At 38.0% G+C, this 19,441-nt stretch overlaps 1 protein-coding gene across 1 annotated transcript in view; it reads left to right on the top strand.

Annotated features, from left to right (window-relative positions):
• CDS1 (CDP-diacylglycerol synthase 1) overlaps nt 1-19,441 on the top strand; it is a 75,608-nt gene that overhangs the window by 2,777 nt on the left and 53,390 nt on the right. Inside the window, exon 2 of the mRNA XM_036764674.1 lies at nt 18,634-18,761. Within this exon, the coding sequence (XP_036620569.1) occupies nt 18,634-18,761 (128 nt within the window). The remainder of the gene's footprint in view (nt 1-18,633; nt 18,762-19,441) is intronic.

Here is a 19,441-nt window from a genome sequence, read left to right on the forward strand (position 1 = left end):
TCAGCTATAAGGAGAATACTACATAATTCTTTTAACATTTCATTACTAGTGAATCTACACATTTTTAGGTGTTTAGGTGCATTTTGAAGCTTGCGAATTGTCTATAGACTTTGATGATTTATCATTGGAGATTGGGAATTACTCTCATAGAGCTACTCAATACTCTGTATGTCTTATCACACTTTTATTTGACACTTAAAATGCATTTACATCATTCTATATTTAATATGTCCATTCAATTATTCCAGCACCTCACTAGGACAAAAATAACAATTCAAAAAGGGAAGGGAAAAGAGTAGTTTAATGATAGGTGACTTCTGATTGTTTGATTTCTCTCCTCCATTCCACTTAGAGTGAACATGAGATAGGAAGGCATCAGTAGGCTTCTTCCTTAGTTGCTTTCATTTCTCATGTGGCTCACAGTGAGCACATTCTAAAATCATAGTTGTAAACCGTATTCCTTTTTACTTAGGCTAGTAGAGAAAAGTCTTACTTGGCCATTTGGGTTCATCTAGAAGGCTTCTGCTGTGTTCATTCTAACTTGTGTATTTCCTCTTTTGCCTTGTAGTGAAACGGAAGGAAGAAAGATATGCATTCCAATATAATCACACTTATATAGAGAGCCCTTACTGGAGGGTTTTCCCACCCCTTCTCCCCCGTAGCTATAAGTTTTCCTGCCAGTTAAACTTTTTTAAAAAAATACCTTTTTTTCACTGTTTTTTTTTATTCCCCCTGCAACTGGAGGCCTCTTTAGATCAATAGTTCCTTGGACATGGTGAAAAATAAAATTTACATTCATTTGTCTCCATAGCAACTATCTTTACCCTGTTATAAACCATTTCCTTTTAGAGAGACCTGAACCCCTTTTCAGCTACAGTTTTTTAAAAGATAATGTATTACCTTATGGGTGATTTAAGGGATTTCCAAGGGTAAATATGACTATAGGCAATTCTTGAGTATGATGAAGCTTCATTATATAATTGAAATTTTCTGTACTCTGTCGATTTTCTTTTTTGTCTTTATTTGGTTGTTCTGATCATTTAATTTTTAAAAAATAAATATAATCAAACTCAAGCACTTAATCTCCAATAAATTCTTGACTATCAAAATAGTAGGGAAAACTATACTTCTGATAAGTTCTGTTTTGTTTTTTGTTTTGTTTATAATATTTAGTCCATTTGGAGTTCATTGTGTTGTGTAGTACAAGGAATATTTTTTTTTACTTGTTATCCATGATTAGGAGGCACTCATTGTGTTGGTAAGCAAAATGGGCTCTTAGCACTCAGTTCAACCAAGTACCCTTGAAGAGTTTGGCTTTCGTTTCCCTTGATTAACTCAGTGTACTTCATTGAGTCTTACTAGGTGCTAGGTGCTAAGCCCCGGGCCCAAACCCCTATTAGGTGCTAAGCCTATGTGGGTGTGGAGCTCCCAGGGTACTAAGGGGAGGGGCTAACTCAAGAGCCAATAATAGGAGCCTAAGTTCTGGTCATTCAGATGATGGTTTGATGATATCTGAAATGGTATAAGAAGAGAAGACAGAGCCATTTGCGCAGGGCTCTCACTCTTAGTGGTGCACGCTGATGCGGAGACTCTGGGCAGCTGTAGCTAAGAGCCCTCCAGAGCCCTCCAGCTCGTAAACCCAGATGTTGGGACTTTGTTAAACTCTGATAACTATGTATTGGGATTTGAATCAGACAAGGTCTGTCTGTCGATGTTTGTACTTTGTTTGTATTTTGCTCTGAAGTTCAGGGTGCTGGATTTTTCCCCTGAACTGAGTAAATGGTATTTGTATGGCGGATTAAAGTAAACTTGTCAAACACTTAACGTTGCTTTCCTTAGTAAAGCAGATCAAAAGAAGCTGGGCTTTGGCAGCATGCTTGTTGTTGGGCTTGTGTTGGTCTTTCACCCCCACAATAGCTGCTAGCTGGATTGTTGAAACACTCATAAAGATCAGAAAAGAAAGTTTAACTCCTCACCACTTCCCTATTTGAAGTGATTTCTGAAGGAGCGTGTTGGTTGATGACAAAAGTGCAGAAGTTTGCGGTCACCCAGAATGTAATAGAAAGAAAGATGTGCAAATTCTCTCTGTTAAACTGCATGAAGAATGAAGAATTGAATTGAATGTTGTGGGACACATGGATTAGAAGTTACCATTTGAAAAGGCGGATCAGGAAGCAAGGGGAATTGATCTGTGGCAAGTTGGGTCCCATATTATTACAGAATGGCCAACAGATAGGGCCCAGGCTTGATAGAGTGAGCTACTAGTCTAGGGATTTTGACAAAGATGGAAATGGTGAGTGTAGAGTCTTAGGTTCTTTTGTTCATTGGATTTGTATAACGTGAGGAGAAGAGATGAAGAATTTAAATATGGATGTTCAGTTTTCCTAAACTATTTCATATTGGAAAGCTCTATCCTGTCATTTGACTTAGTTTTGTTTTGGTTTAAAGTGTCTACCTTCCCCCATCTTCCCCTTCCCCCCTAAAAAAATTAAATGGTTTTACTTTACCTGCCAAGAAACATAATCACTCTTTGTAAAAAGGAATACTCTTAGGAGAGAAAACTTAGAGAATGGATAGAATTGCAGACCATTTTTTTACTTACCTCTATAGAAATGTCTGGCCCAGTCAAGGCTGAGACATAAATAAAAGGTAAACCACATGTTAAAAGTAGAAGTTATGTACTGCAATAAAGACAATGAAGAAAAATTAATGTACACAAAAGATTACCTTGAAAACCAAATTTTAAGAACAGGTACCTCATAGAATCAGGAAGATAGAAACTACTGCCTTCTTTAATTGGCCAAAGGTGACATCGCTTGGCTAAAGAAGGAGCATTAAAAATACGCGATTTTAGATATTAGAATTTGAAATGAAAACTTCATTTTGTATATTGAAGTTATAATTGCTGTTATTCATTACTTCACTGTATATTTGTTTACAATATCTTGAATTACTTGAGGGGTTTTTAATTCAATTGGAAGGTTTTATAATACCCAGTTAATTTTTCCTTTATTTACAAAGTGAACTTTATCAGTGTTATTTTTGAATTTTTATTCCTTTTTAGCTCTAAATTCTATTGGTCTATGAACCATTTCCTCCAGATATCTGGTTGTGGATCTCAGATTTAGTGACTCATTTGACACCTTTTCACAATAATACTGCTCCACCTCTAAGATCTCACTGCCTCTCCTCCATTAAGTAAACTTGTTCTTGGTTCTGACATCCATCTGATTGACCCTCAATTTACCTAATCCATTAGTTGTCCTACCTATCCTTGACTGGTGTATACTTTATTGGTGTCCCCAATTTGAACAATTTAACTACTTCAGTACTCCTTTTGCTGAGAACCTAGATTCTTTCAACTTAACTTTTCAATGTGCTAGTCCTCAACCAATATCAGTTCAATGGGGGGGGGGGGGGGGGCGGAGCCAAGATGGCCACCGGAAAACAGCGACTTACTGGAGCTCTCTCACAAGTTCTGTCAGATTCCTATAAAAAAGTCAATTTGAGCAGATTTGAGAGAGTTAGAAACTGTGAGCAGTCTGAGTGGGGCAAATTTCCCATCCAGGAGAGTCTAAAAGGCCGAAGGAATAAATCTGTTGGCTAGGAGAGCACTGGCATGCGGAGCTGCTCCAGACAGCAGCAAAGCGGAAGCAGCCAGCCAGAAAATCCAGGTGGGAGACAGGCTGGGAGAAAGCTGGGCACCCGAAACCAGCAGAGATCCCCAGACCTCCCAACACAGGACGGCAGTCTGTGGACGCCATGAGAGGCAGCACCACACCACTGGCCGTGAGACATAAACTCCTGAGGCTTGCAGCCCAATGGTATGAAACACATCTTCTTGAACTTCCGGGAGACATAATGGCCAGGTAAACGGCTCTAATCCCTCCCCTCCCCACCCAGAGAATTCCTCGGAAAAAAAAAAAAAACAAAAAACGTTGGAATAGAGGAGACATAAGTGGGGCTTCAGTGGCCGAGTACAGGGAATTCCTGAGTCCCAGAGGGGCAGAGCCAGCAGGGGTCAACACCAGGAGCCCAGACTTACTCTTGCTCCCTCAGGGGAAGTGCCAAACACCAGCTCAAACAACAAAGAGCTGAGACCACTGATGAAGAGCAACAGTGCTGGAGAGCAACCCCAGGGGAAGAGGAGATTTCGGGCAGCCAGACCCCCTCCCCCACACCTCAGGAAACTGAAGGCTATAATTCACAAAGCCAACAACTAGACTCACAATCCCCAGAATAAGAAAGCTGGGACAGAGAGCCCTGAGCCCCCAAAGCAGAAATTTATTGTAAAGCCAGGAGAAAGCATTATGAATATGAAGAATACAAAAAAACTGATGACTGTTGATCCTTTTTATGGAGACAGGCATGATCAAAATACCAATTTAGAAGAGGATAGCAATGACACTATAGCCACATCTGATATCTCAAAAGGTAATGTGAACTGGTCTCCAGCCCAAAAAGCATTACTGGAAGAGCTAAAGGAGGATTTTAAAAACCAAATTAGGGAGGTAAAAGAAAAAATGGAAAAAAAAAATGGAAAAAAATCCACTGACAAAATCAAGTCCCTAAAGAATAAGATTGGCAACATGGCTACAGAGATTCAGAATCTAAATAGAGAAAATGACACCCTGAGAGGTAAAATCAACCAATTGGAAAAGGAGACTCAAAAGCAAAATGAAGACAGTAACCTAATATCAGTTCAATCATCTTCATAAGATCATAGATTTAGAGGACATTAAAGCCATTGAATCCCACTTCCTTAAATTAGAGATAAGTGAAAGGAAGCACAGAAATCTTAAGTCACTGGCTCATAGCATCTGACATGGGATTTGAACCTGTCTTCCTAATTACATATTCAGTGCCCTATCTTGTATAACCATACTGTTCTCTTTTCCCTTTTTAAGGTGGGCAAATTATTTTTGGAGAATATGAAAGAAATTCAAAATTTGAAAACTAAAAACTAAAAACTAATGCTATATAGTTGTGACTTTTCTATTGAAGTCTTCCTGATTCCTCATTGTGGTTTTGAGGTGATCCAGGGTTCTTCAGGGTGGAGAGGTTATCATAGGGTTTGCCATGGTGAGATGAGTTTTTCTGCCATTGCAAATGCCTTCTGCCATGTCAGAAAAGGGTTGTAATCTCTGTCTGGTCATCCTCCAGAGAAAGCCCAGATCCTTAAAGCATGCAAATAAAACAGGTGCTCTACAAGTATCATTGATCTTAGTGATTTGATACCACTTTACCTACAGTGGGTATCCTAATCTTTCTTTTCAAGCCTTCAAGCCCAACATTCCCCTGTTTCTTAAATTCTTAGACTTTAATGAAAAGATCTTTTCATCTTTGCTTTGCCTTGTCTTTAACTGATATAAACTCTCTGCATGCCTCTTCTGTGTTCGGTTAGCCCACAGAAAACTGTACTTTCTATTTTGTTACAATGAATAAACTATCTCTTTGTATCCAGTTCATGCAACCATCACATTTAGAGTTCTTGGTTTAAAACATTATGCAGTTTAGGTAGGTATGGAAAAAGAAGAAAGTTAACCTAAGCTTTTGGTACTTTGTTGTTGTTTTTTATTTAAATTCTTCCTATTGTTGGATAAAACCTAATGTTACCCAATCTTTCTGGTTCTATCAGTGTAGAGAAAATCCATGTGGATGTTTCCTCCCTCTACCTGTCGGTAAGTTAGTTTTAGTAAGTTGGCAGATTACACATGCATAATACATATACAAATGATTTCTGATTCCAGAATACTACCTCCCCATCCAGTAAATTCTGATGCTATTCTTATGGACAAAATAGTAAGATATAGGCTAAATGAATGTATAGTTAGGTGGTCTCAGAACTGGTTGAATGACCAAATCCAAAAAGACTAGCAATGTAATCCATCAATATTATCAAATTCCTTTAGATAGTTGTCTTTGGCCTTGTGCTATTCAACAAGACATGTAGCTAGAAAGCCTGGTTAACATGTTGGAACAGTATGGAATTACTGGCTAATTTAATACGATGAAGTGCAATAGTTGTAAATGTAAAATTTTATACTTGGATTCAAATAATCAACTTTACAAATGCAGAATGGGAAAAATATGTCTACATAACAATTATGAAACCTGGTGGCTTTAGCAGTAGCCCGTAAGCTCAAAATCACTTAATAGTATAAACATTCAACAAACATTTTAACTGAAGTTTAATAGCATTATTAATTTTTTGGCTCCCTATGAACAAGGAGGATAGGAATTATGGCTGTGGAGAGTGGATTTGGAGTCAGAAGACCAAAGTTCAAGTCCTGACACATATTAGCTGTATAACCAGGGGCAAACCACTTAACCACGTAAAATTCCTGCCAACTTACTAAATCTCAGTGTACCTCATTCAAGCCAGAACTTAGCTATAATAAGTCTGTAATAGTGGACAGCTTCAGTATATCTCATCTAAGCCTAGACAAATCTCATCAAAAGATAAACAAGAAAGAAATTAAGGCCCAGAATGGAAATTTAGAAAAATTAGATATGACAGATCCCTGTGATTACTAGCTGGAAATAGAAATGAATTTTTATACTTCTAAGCTCTATATAGCCATCTACAAAAACTGACCATATAGACCTCACCAAAAAATGCAGAAATGCAGAAATAATGCATATACCATTTGCCAATCACAGTGAAGTAAAAATTTATATTCAGGGAAGGGAGTTTGAGGAAAATTTAAAATTTGAGGCTAATAGAAAGTAGAAAAACTAATCAAACAATATGACAATGAGACAACATCCAAAACTTATGGGATGCATTTAACATGTTCTGTAGGGGAAAACTTGTATCTCTGAATTCTTTCAACAACAAAAGAGAGAAGGAACAAATCAGTGAATTGAACACACAACTAAAAAAAAAGACTAACTTCTCTATCCTCAAGGAAAGAACAAATTAAAAATTCTGAACATCAAAGGAAAGATTATATAACTTATAGCAAAATTAACCCATTGAACTGATATATAAAAGTAGAACCTTAAAAAAGACAACTAATAAAGTAGATAACCAGTTAGCTAATCTTATTTTTGAAAGAATAAAAATCAAAATATTATCAAAAATGAAAAAGGAGAATTAACAATTTGAGAGGAAACAAATTAAATCAATTTGCCCAGTTATATGCTAACAAACAGATAATTTAGACGATATTTACAAAAATGTAAGACAGTAATATTAACAAAAGAAGGAATACAACATTTAAATTAAAACCCGAAGCCAGAAAAAGCAATTGCATTATTGACAAATGAACTCCCAAGGGGAAAAAAAAACTCCAGAACCAATTGGACCTCCAGATGAATTACACATGCATAATCCCAAGAACAAGTAATTTCAAGATTACATAAACTGGGTGTGGCCAGAGTGGCCTTTGTTTTCTTTGAGTGACTCAGTTTATCTCATTGAGCCTTTCTGGGTGCTGGGCCTGCTGCTTCTCTTCTGGGGCAGGAAGCCCAGAGACCCATGCCTGGGAGCAGAGAACTTCCTGTGTGACCTCTTCCAGGGCAGGAAACCCAGAGACCCATGCCTGGGAGCAGAGAACTTCCTATGTGACGATTCATGGGGCTGGCTGAGGGGAGGTGTTGACTCCAGAGCCACGCCCTATTGGGTGTTAACCTAGTCTATGTGGAGTGAACCTCCCAGGGTCCTAGGGGAAGGGGCCAACTCAAGAACCAATCAGCCCTGGTCATTCAGGCGGCGCTTGATGATGTCAAAAACTCTATAAGAGGGGAGAAGACAGCTTGAAGATCCCTTTTTGGTTGGAACGGCAGGGGTGGCAAGTGTGACACTGGGCCAGCCCAAGTTCTCAGGTTGAACCTAGATGTTGGTAACTATGAATTATATTGGGTCTGTCTGTTGATATTTGTAATTTGTTTGTATTTGTTCTGAAGTTCAGGGTGCTGGCTCTTTCCCCTGAACTAAATGAATGTTCTGAACTTCAGGGTGTTGACTTTTTCCCCTGAACTAAATGAATGTTGTCTGTAGGCTCCCCTCAACTAGCTGAATGCTGGATTAAAGAAAGCTGGTCAACCCCTTCACTGTTCTTTCCTTGTTTAAGTAAAAAGAACCTGTGCTTTCCCGGCATGCTGGCAGCCTCCTGGGTGCTGGCTGTGGCTGGATCTTACACCCCCACAGAAGCTGCTAGTCGGATTGTTAAAACATTGGGGGGCAGAGCCAAGATGGTGGCAGGAAAGCAGGAACTTCCTTGAGCTACCCCCAAATCCTTCCAAACACCTGTAAAAAATGGCTCTGAATGAATTCTAGAGCTGTGGAACTCACAAAAAAGCAGAGGGAAACAGATCTCTAGCCCAGGAGAGGCTGGATGGTCACCGGGAAGGGTCTATCGCATGGTGCTGGGAGCAGAGGGCAACCCAGCTTGGGCCACTCCGGGACAGACTAGACCCAGAGTCAGCCAGCCAGAAGAGGCCTTGGGGCCATAAAACTGAGCTGTGGCAGTTACCAGACTTCTCAACCCACAAACACCAAAGAGCAGGTTAGGGGGAAACTTTGGGATCGAGTTTAGAGCAGTCCAGCCACCAGCCCTGGGGGTGGTGGAGGTGGTGCTGCGGTGGCAGTGGAAGCAGCAGGAAACTCCTGAAGCTGCTTCCAGAGCTCCAACGTGAGCTGCTTCCTGAGTCCCTGGCTCACCTGGTAGGAGGAATCTAGCAGCATATCACAGCAGGAGTGCAAGGAGCACTTTGTGGGTACAAAGGCAGATTCTCTTCCTGTGCCCTGCTTGATTCTGAATTGCGGTCTTGGTTGGTGGTTCTTGGGGGAGGAGGAGAGCTGCTGTGACAAAGCCTGGGCTGGCAGTGGAGTAGAAGTAGCTCTGAAAACAGTGCTTGGACCCTAAAGCTAGGGACAAAGTATGCTCTACTCTACAAGCAGTCATACCCTGACAAAAAGCTCAAGGGTCAAGTAGTTAGCTGGGGACATGAACAGGCAGCAAAAATGAACTCAGACTCAAACTCCAGATTCCTTTTTTGGTGACAAAGAAGATCAAATCATACAGCCAGAAGAAGTCAACAAAGTCAAAGAGCCTATATCAAAAGCCTACAAGAAAGATATGAATTGGTCTCAGGCCATGGAAGAGCTCAAAAAGGATTTGGAAAAACAAGAGAAGTAGAGGAAAAATTTGGAAGAGAAATGAGAGTGATGCAAGAAAACCATGAAAAACAAGTCAATGACTTTCTCAAGGAGACCCCAAAAATACTGAAGAAAATAACACCTTAATAGACTAACCCAAATGGCAAGAGAGCTCCAAAGAGCCAATGAGGAGAAGAATGCCTTGAAAGGCACAATTAGCCAAATGGAAGAGGAGGTCTGAAAGACCACTGAAGAGAATGCCACCTTAAAAATTAGACTGGAGCAAATGGAAGATAGTGACTTTATGAGAAACCAAGATATTATAAAACAGAACAAAGGAATGACTAAATGGAAGACAATGTGAAATATGTCTTTGGAAAAACCACTGACCTGGAGAATAGATCCAGGAGAGATAATTTAAAAATTATTGGACTACGTGAAAGCCATGATCAAAAAAAGAGCCTAGATATCCTCTTTCAAGAAATTATGAAGGAAAACTGCCCTGATATTCTAGAACCAGAGGATAAAATAGAAATTGAAAGCCTTTTGAAAAAGATCCTGCAAAGAAAACTAGGCATATTGTTGCCAAATTCCAGAGTTTCCAGGTCAAGGAGAAAATACTGCAAGCAACCAGAAAGAAACAATTAGAATATTGTGAAAACATAATCAGAATAATACAAGATCTAGCAGCTTCTACATTAAGGGATCCAAGGGCTTGGAATACGATATTCTGGAGGTCAATGGAGCTAGGATTAAAACCTAGAATCACCTACCCAGCAAAAGTGAGTATCATGCTCCAAGGCAAAATATGGATTTTCAACAAAATAGAGGACTTTCAAGCTTTCTGAATGAAAAGACCAGAGCTGAATAGAAAATTTGGCTTTCAAATACAAGAATCAAGAGAAGCATGAAAAGGTAAACAAGAAAGAGAAATCATAAGGTACTTAATAAAGTTGAACTGTTTTGTTTACATTCCTACATGGAAAGATGATGTGTATGATTCATGAGACCTCAGCAATAGGGTAGTTGAAGGGAATATGCATGTATGTGTGTGTGTGTGTGTGTGTGTGTATAGACACAGGGCACAGAGTGAGTTGAATATGAAGGGATGATATCTAAAAAAATCAAATCAAATTAAGGGATGAGAGAGGAATATATTGAGAGTGAGAAAGGGAGAGACAGAATGGGGTAAATTATCTTGCATAAAAGTGGCAAGAAAAAGCAGTTCCGTAGGAAGGGAAGAGGGGGCAGGTGAGGGGGGAATGAGTGAACCTTGCTCTCATCAGATTTGGCCTGAGGAGGGAATACCATACATACACAGTTGGGTATCTTACCCCACAGGAAAGAAGAGGGAGGAATATTAAAAAAAAGGGGGGGATGATGGAGGGGAGGGCAGATGGGGGTGGAGGTAATCAAAACAAATACTTTGGAAAGGGGACAGGGTCAAGGGAGAAAATTCGGATAAAGCGGGATGGGTTGGGAAGGAGCAAAATGTAGTTAGCCTTTCACAACATGAGTATTGTGGAAGGGTTATACATAATGATACATGCGTGGCCTAGGCTGAAGTGCTTGACTTCTTAGGGAGGGTGGGTGGGAAGGGAAGAAGGGAGAGAATTTGGAACTCAAAGTTTTAAAAACAGATGTTCAAAAAAAAAAAGTTTTTGCATGCAACTAAAAAATAAGATACACAGGCAATGGGGCGTAGAAATTTATCTTGCCCTACAAGAAAGGAAGGGAAAGGGGGATGAGAGGGGAGGGGGGTGATAGAGGGGAGGGCTGACTGGGGAACAGGGAAACCAGAATATATGCCATCTTGGAGTGGGGGGGGGGAGGGTAGAAATGGGGAGAAAATTTGTAATTCAAACTGTTGTGAAAATCAATGCTGAAAACCAAATATGTTAAATAAATAAATTTAAATTAAAAAAAAAAAGAAAAAAAGAGAATTTTGCAAGACTGGCAAATGGACTTAAAAAGTGAAAATATTTGCATTGTACCTCACTTGTTGACCGCCCACCTCTCCAAAGAAGTAGGGCGAGAGTGTCTTCTCAAATCTCTTCTTTGGAGTTGCACTTGTTTTTGGAACATTCACTTTTTATTTTTGGTTCTATGTAAATTGTTGTCATTATGTATATTGTTTTCTTGGCTTCGGCTTATTTCACTTTATCAGATCATGCGTTTTTTTTCCATGCCTCTCTGCATCCAACTTATTTGCTATTTCTTACAATGCAGTAAAACTTCTTTACATCTATATACCACAATTTGTTTAACCATTCCCAAAATTACTTTCTTCCCAATTCTTTGCCATCACAAAGTGCTATTATAAACATTTCAGTGTGCACGGGAAAGGAGGACTTTCTTATAAGAGGCCTCTTTGGGACATAAACAAGTTGTGGAATCTTTGGGTCAGAAGGATCAAAAGTGCATTTTAGGCTCTTTATTTGCATAATTACAGATTGCTTTCCAGAATGGTTGCACAGATTTACTAACTGTACCAACAATGTGCTTTTCTGTTTTTCTTCGACACCTGCAACTCTTATGTCCATCATTTGACATCTTTGCCAATATATAGGTTATGAAGTACAGTCTCATGGTTGTTTTGATTTGCATTTTGCTTATAAATGATTTGGAAAATTCTTTCGTATGCTTGTGAATAATTTGTAATTCTTCCTGGAGAACTGTTTGTTCATATTCTTTGACAACCCTCATCTGTAGAGGAATGGCTTTTGCACTTGAATATCTTATCATAGATGACACATTAATTTTGTACAAAAGTTTTTCAGTTTCATGAAGTCAAAGGTACGTATCCATTTCATCCTTTGGAATCGCTTCTTTCTCTGTTTTGGTCAAGGATAACCCCCCTATTCATAGCTGTAAAAGGTATATGACCTGCTTTTCTAATTGTTTTCATGATATGGCCTTGAATCACATTGTCATCTAGAATTTATTGTGGAACATAGCAGGTAGTGTTGGTCTAAGGCCCTAAGCCTAATTTAGGCCTGACTGATTTCTTGTTTTCCCTAGCATTTTTTGTCAAATAGGGAGTTCTTGTCTAAGTAATTTATATTTTATGGTGTATCAAATGCTGGATTGTGTTCCATTGTTTCTGACTCTCCCTTTTCTAGTCTTTTTCATTAATTTACCCAGGTATACATTGGAGCCAGCACTACTGCCTTAAGTGATCCCAGTTATTAAATTTTCAATGTGAGCATTTACACCATAGACCTAAGCAAATGCTACAAATTAGGCCTTGATCTATTGTTTTGATGATTGTTTAGACTTAAGAAAGTTATGGGAAAAACGTTAATACAGATTAAATTTAATTATGTTCTGAGTATTTTGGGAGAGTTGGATGATAAACATTTACCAGCATGCCCCCTAGATATATCTCTTTATTTTTAAACCAGTATCAGTGGTTTTGATAAATGCTGCTTCATGATATAGTTTGAGGCCATAGAAGTGCTATTTCTCCTTCATCCCTCCTTGTTTTCATTGTTTCTTTTGATAGTTTAGACATTTTATTTCCCAAATGAATTTTATTTTACTATTTCTGTAAAGTATTCCTTTGGTAGTTTGATATAGCATTAAAACTATAAATTTGTTAGTATTACCATTTTTATTACATTGGCATGGCCCAATCATGGGCATTGAACATTTCTCCAGCTATATTATTTCTTTATTTCTTTAAGGATTGTGTTATAATTGAAATTATATGAGTATTTTGTGTGCTTTGGTAGATTGATCCCCAAATATTTTATGCATTTTGTGGTTATTTTGAATGATATTTACCTTTCTATTGGCTCTTATAGAAATATCACTGATTTTAGAGGTTTATTTTATAGTCTATAACCTTGCTGAAAACATTGTCTCAATTAGTATCTTTGCTTATTCTCTAGAATTTTCTATGTAAATCATCACATCATCAGCAAATGGGGACAATTTTATGCTCTCTTTCACTGTCCTTACTACATTAAGTAAAAAAGTCAAACATTTATTAAGTAAGAGCTTACTGTCTGCCAGGCATTATGCTAAGCATGAAGAATATAAATCAGTTCCTGCCCTCAAGAAACTTAGGTATTAATGGGGGAATACAACAAAAACTACACAAGAGAAAGCTGCAAAGTGGTTGGTGGGGGGAGAGAATGTACCTACTCAGAGAGGAATGAAGGAGAAAATGCTGCTGGCCTAGGCAGGTGCCAGGAGGAATTGGCCAATCAGAGAAAGGGGGTGTAGAAGCATGAGAAGCCTTCAGAGGCAAAAGCATCTTTCAGGGTGAGAAGGTGAAGGAAGAAGTCTGGGGAGTTTGGAGGAGAGCCTGGAAAGGGATGGGGTAAAAGAGTGAATACTTTTAATTTTTTTTCTTTTGTCTTATTGTTAGTATTTCTAAAACTACATCATTAATAGTGAGGAGAGTGGGCATCCTTGCTCCACTAATGTTTTTAGTGAGAAAGCTTCTCGTGTATCTTCTTTGCATATAGATACTTGCTTTTAATTTTAGGTAGATACTAATAAGATTTTTTTTACTTTTATACTTTGCAGGGATTTTTTTGTTGGTTTGTTTAGCATGAATAAATCTTCTACTTTGTCAAAGGCTTTTCCTACATTGATTAATGTAATAGTGTAGCGTGGGTTGATTGGACTCTCCTACGAATCTACCAGCTTCAGGAACATTTTTCCCTTGGTAGTCTCTTTATGTTGTTGTTGTTAAGTTCAGTTCAGGTTAAGTGAATTGCCCAGCATCACACAGCTGGTAAGTGTCTGGGGCTGGATTTGAACTCAGGTCTTCCTGACTCCAGGCCTTCCAGTCCCTTTATAGCTATTTATTTTTTCCGAGATGGCATTACTTAAGCTTTCTATTTGGTCTTTTTTTTAGTTTTTGAAGGTATTTCTCTTCACTTGTTTTCAGTTTTGTTCACATGTCACCATGCACAGAAATTCTGGGTTTTGTTTTTTTTAATGTTTCAGATTTTGTGATTTTGACTTTGTTCATTTGCTATTTTGTTAGAATTTTTTTTTGCTTTTTGAAATCAAGTTGGCTAAAGGTTTTTCCATTTTGCTAGTCTTCAGAGAACCAGCTTTAGTTTTGTTAATGATTTCTATAGATTTTTTTTTGTTTTCCAGTTTATAACTTTCCTCTAAATTTTAATAGTCCTTTTGTGCTTAAATTAAATTTATTTGTTGCATTTCTAATTTTTTTAAATGCACACTTAGTTCATTCTTTTCTATTTTGTTGATATATGTTTATAGGGATATAATTTTCCTTCAAGGACTGTTTTAGCTGCTTCACAGAAATTTTGGTATGTTGTTTCATCATTATCATTTGCTTCCACATAATTTTTGTTTTTTGATTTCTCCATTGACCTCATTTAGAATTTCATTTTTGAGACTCCATTTCCGTCAGTTAGTAAATATTAAGTGCCTACTGGTGCTATGCTAATTTCTGGGGAAACAAAAACAGGCAAAAGACAAGGCTGCGCTCTCAAAGAGCTCTAAATCGAATGGGAGAGAGAGCAAGCAAATAAATCTGTACAAACAAGCTACATACAGAATAAATTGGAAATAACGAAGAGAGGGAAGGCCCTAGAGTTGGGGGATTAGGGGAAGGCTTCCTTTGGAACGTAAGATTTTAGTTGGGACTTAAAGGAGGCTGACAGGCAATGATGAGGGGGGACAATGTTCCTGGCATGGGGGACAGCCAAGGAAAATGCCTGGAAAAGGGAGATATGGAGGGTCTTGTTTCTGGAACAGCCAGGAGACCAGCGTCATTGGATGTTAGACTATGTGGTAGAGAGTAACATAGAAGAAGAATGGAAAGGTAGGAGTAGCCTAGGTTATGAAAAAGTTTGGAGGCAAAGCAGAGTTTTAGTATTTGACCTTGGAACCACTTTGGTGACTGAATGGAGGAAGTATCTGAGTGAGGAGAGACTTGAGGGGGTCAGCCCATGAGCAGGCTACTGCAGTAATCCAAGGCCCACAACAAAGTGGTGGCAGTCTATTTTCTCCTGTTACTTTGCTGCCTTTTAACATTTATTTGCACTATTTCTGTACCCTAATAAATGGTCAATTTTTTAAGAGTTGCATATTCTTTATCAGACCCATTTTTAAAATGCCACAAGTCTTTTAACTTTAGTTTCTCCAGCAATTTGTTCATTTCAGTACCTTCTCTTTATTTTTCTTTTTGATTTATTGAAAACTCAGAAAGGAATATTAAAATCTCCTCCCACTGTTGTATTATTATCTCTGTCTTCTGGTAATTCTGTTGATTTTCCCTATATAAATTTAGATGCTAAGGCATATTGAGCATCTAATTGTTAGTGTGTTGTCTAGGATTCCTTCAGCATAATGTAGTTTCCTTGTTTGCCTCTTTTATATTGTGAATCTTTATTTCTGCCTAGTCTGATAAAATAATTATAAAGTCTACTTTTTTGGATTTACCTGATGCTTAGTAAATTTTGTTTTCCATTTGTATTCTGTATATGTCTTTGCCTTTTCATTGTAGATCCTGTAAGCAATGGACATAGCATTGTTTTTGTAACCCCTGTGTTCTTTTTTGTTTTATTAGAATGCTAAATCTTTTCATATTTAAAGTTATAGAAGTTAGCATTACATTTTCCTCCTTTTTTCACTTTTTTTCCCCTGAATTAGAATTTTTATTTGTTTTTTTTTTTCTTTGTAGAGAGGACTTGTTCTCTTCAGTTATTTTTACTTAATCTACTGTAAGGTAACCTATTCCTACTTACTCTCTTTCCCTTACCCTAACCACACCCCCCCTCCTATGTGTCACTCATTTTCCTGATTTTGAAATTTTGCCTATTCCTTTTCTTTTATCTAGTTACCTAATTATTCCCTTCTTTTTTCCCCTCCTAGTTGAGTAGCCAAGTAAAATTTCCCTTCCTGCCTTCCCCTTCATTTTTTATTAGTTTCTTTTTCATTTTCTGTATTCCATTTTTCAGAAAATATTTCTTTCCCTCATTCTCCTCATTATTTCTCTTCTTCTGTCTATTCTAGACCTTTGCTCTTTGATTCATGGTTTTTATTTTTCTTTATTCCTTCTTTAGTATTTGCATTTCTTATTGAAATAAAGTACCTGTTTGGAGTTCCCTCTTCTAAACAGTGTCTGTTACTACTTTGTAGCTCTTGCCTCTCCCATTTTTTCAAGCATTGTCTCACTACAGAAATTTTTCTTTTTTCCTATTGTACATAATTATTATTATTATTACCCACTGTACCTCCCGTGATTATTTTTTCCCCATTTGCTATGAAATCTGTATGTTGGGTTCATGCCCTCCCGTCCTTCTAAATGTCGGTTGCCCTGAGAAACTCTTAATTCCTCAAGGCAGGATGCTATCATGGAGGCACAACATTCTCCCAGAGATTATAGTCTAGGCACTTAAATCTTAGGATATTGTAACCACTGTATGGTCCCCATTTCCCATTGTAGGCTATCTTTCTTGCCCCATGGGAAATTTCCTCTGTGGGACCCTCTCCCACTATCAAATTTTTTCCTCCTTTCTTTTTCTCTGTTTTGATCCCTCTGTTTTATTCCATCTTGCTATAGGTATTCTTCTTCCTGAAAAATTACAGAAATTATTTACCCTTCATCTACTTTTGATTTGATTAGGGTGCATTCTATTGTCCCATTGAGAGAACGAAATTGATTTCATTTTGTATCATGACTGACATTTTGTGTAGTTGCTAAAGTTTTATGTCCCTGAGCTAAATTTAGTTTTTTCTGTAAATCATGTCATTTTAAGGAAATTAGTTGTTATTGTGTCTTGAACTAGCTTGGCAGGATCTAAGTGGATGTAACCAAACTGCATCTCCAAGCACTGCAATGTCCCCAAATTCAAAAATTAGTAATTGTACTTTAAAAACCTGTGGGAATCTCTCAGAGTCCTCGTGCCTGCTGAGGAGCCTTGGAACTGATTGGTTTTGTGACTGCATGCCTTGCCAATAAGTTGCATTTCTCAGACTTTGTTTCCCCAGTTTACTTCATGTCACTTAATCACCATATAACTTCTTCCTCCTTTCTCATTCTTTAGTTTAGTCTCAGAAAAACCTTAAGATTCGTTTGCAGGTACATGTTGTAAGGTATTCTAGTTCATGGTGTTCCAAAAAGCCTGTCCTGCCACCACTCGTTCTTCCAGTCTGTTTTCTTTCTTTTCTCTTTGTGTACTTTTAGAATGAAATCTCTTGTTATTTTGTGAATTTGGGGGTGTTTGTGCCTTTCTCTTTCCAGTCTCCCCCACCCCATGATAATTTATTTAATTTTGCTTGTGCCTTATTTAGTTGTTGTATTTGTGCGCCTTACTCATATTTCTGTTGTCTTGGGTGTTTACAAAGCAAATAATTCACTTGTGTTTGGTTTGACTTATAGCAGTGCTTCAAGTACTTCTCTCTCATTGAGCACCTTTTTTTCATTGATAAGCAAATGCAGGTTTGTTGGGTATGTCATCTTGAATTCATTCTTGAGCTCCTTTCCTCAGAACACATTCCATTTTCTTCTATAATTTCTGGTAGGGGCAAAATAATCTTGTACTGTTCATATTTCCTTTGTATTTGATGGTCTTTCTCCTGGCAGAGTGCAACTTTTGGAATTGTTAAGTATAACCACTGTGTGTCTTGGAGCTTGCAACATATGATTTTTTTTCTGAAGATGATCTGTAGATTCTTTTGAGTGGCCCTTCTGTTTTCACATTCAGAAATTCTGGTTATTTTTTGATTTTTGCATTTTGGTGTTCATACTTTTTTATTTGTGTTCTTCTGGGAGACCTATAACTGTACATTGTGTTTTAGAGAATTTGTTTTGTTTGTATAGAGATCTTTTCTTTTAGAGCCTTTTTTTTTGAGACCTCAACAGTCTGAAGCTCTTCACGTACTGAGTGGGTAATTTACTTCTCACAGCCTCAAGTGACAGAACTGGCCTCAGCTGGATGCTAGTCCCCATGCACATACTGATTCCCTGTCCCTCTAGTTCTCTGACCAAGCATTGCTGTGCTACAGCAAGAACACTGCTGTTCCATGCAGAGAAAGCTTCTATGTTATGTTGTGTTATGTTATGTTTTATCCACCTCTGCTGTACAGTATTGAGGGGGGCAGAGAAGAATTGAGTTCTATTGCACATCTCTGGTTTGGTTTGTGTGGTCCTGCCAGGACATGGGAGATGGGGTGCTGAGGGAATGACAGTATTTGAGATTTAGGATTAACCTCTTGTTAGTTCATTGGGCTGTTACCTAACTACATTTCTTGATGTTTTCTTAGACCATGGAGACAGTGCAATTGCTTTACTTCTTGCTTCTTACTACTTACTTAGGAGAGATTAAAAAGGTCATTTATATTGGAGAAAATGTCTCATCCTCCATCTTATGGGCACTAATCAAATTTTCATAACATAACTACTTTCTAGTTCTTTAAGATAACTTCTTAACTATTCTTTTTGTTAAGGTTATATAGGTAACTGCATGTCAGCTCATTTTCGTAGTTCCAATTTTTCCAGTTTTCTAATATGCACTCAATTTTTTTTCTTTTAGGAAACTGATATTGATGATAAATATGGAGATTTGGATTCCAGAACTGATTCTGACATTCCAGAAGTTCCACCATCCTCAGACAGAACTCCCGAAGTGCTTAAGAAAGCTCTGTCTGGCTTATCTGCAAGGTATGATTGAATAATGTTTAATCCTGGTGCACTTCATTGACTCTTTGGTTCTTTTAACAGGTTTGTTTCTGCAAAATTAATTTGCTTGTAGTAGTAATCATAACTTTTATATGATTCATCTTCTGAAAAGAATCAATCCATTTACATTACAATTCAAAACATTGGATTGACTATTAAAAGAGTACTTTCCAGGGACAGCTAGATGGTGCAGTGAGTAGAGCACTGGCCCTGGAGTCAGGAGGACCTGGGTTCAAATGCAGCCTCAGACACTTGACACACTTACTAGCTGTGTGGCCTTGGGCAAGTCATTTAACCCCAATTGCTCTGCCTTCCCCACCTCCAAAAATAAAAAAGAGTACTTTCTGCCTTCCTTTTTGTCTCCTCTTTTCTTCTCCTCCTTCTCCATTTTAAAGAGGAGCAAACTGAACTTCAGAGAGATTCAGATGTTATGCCCAGGGTCACAGTAACAGAGATTGATGGCCAAAATCCATATTATGTATGCTTTTAAATTTTAAGACCAATGCTTTTTTTAAAAAGCTTTTTCATTATCATCATCATCATTTTGTCTCTTTGCCCCAAATCCTTACTTGTGTTTAAAAAGAATAAGAAAGCACAGCTAAAGAAAACTAACCAGCCCTGGTCAGACCTGCCCATCTATGCCTCACTTTGCAGCAGAGGTC

Source organism: Trichosurus vulpecula, chromosome 6, assembly GCF_011100635.1.
Source record: "Trichosurus vulpecula isolate mTriVul1 chromosome 6, mTriVul1.pri, whole genome shotgun sequence".
NCBI lineage: Eukaryota > Metazoa > Chordata > Mammalia > Diprotodontia > Phalangeridae > Trichosurus > Trichosurus vulpecula.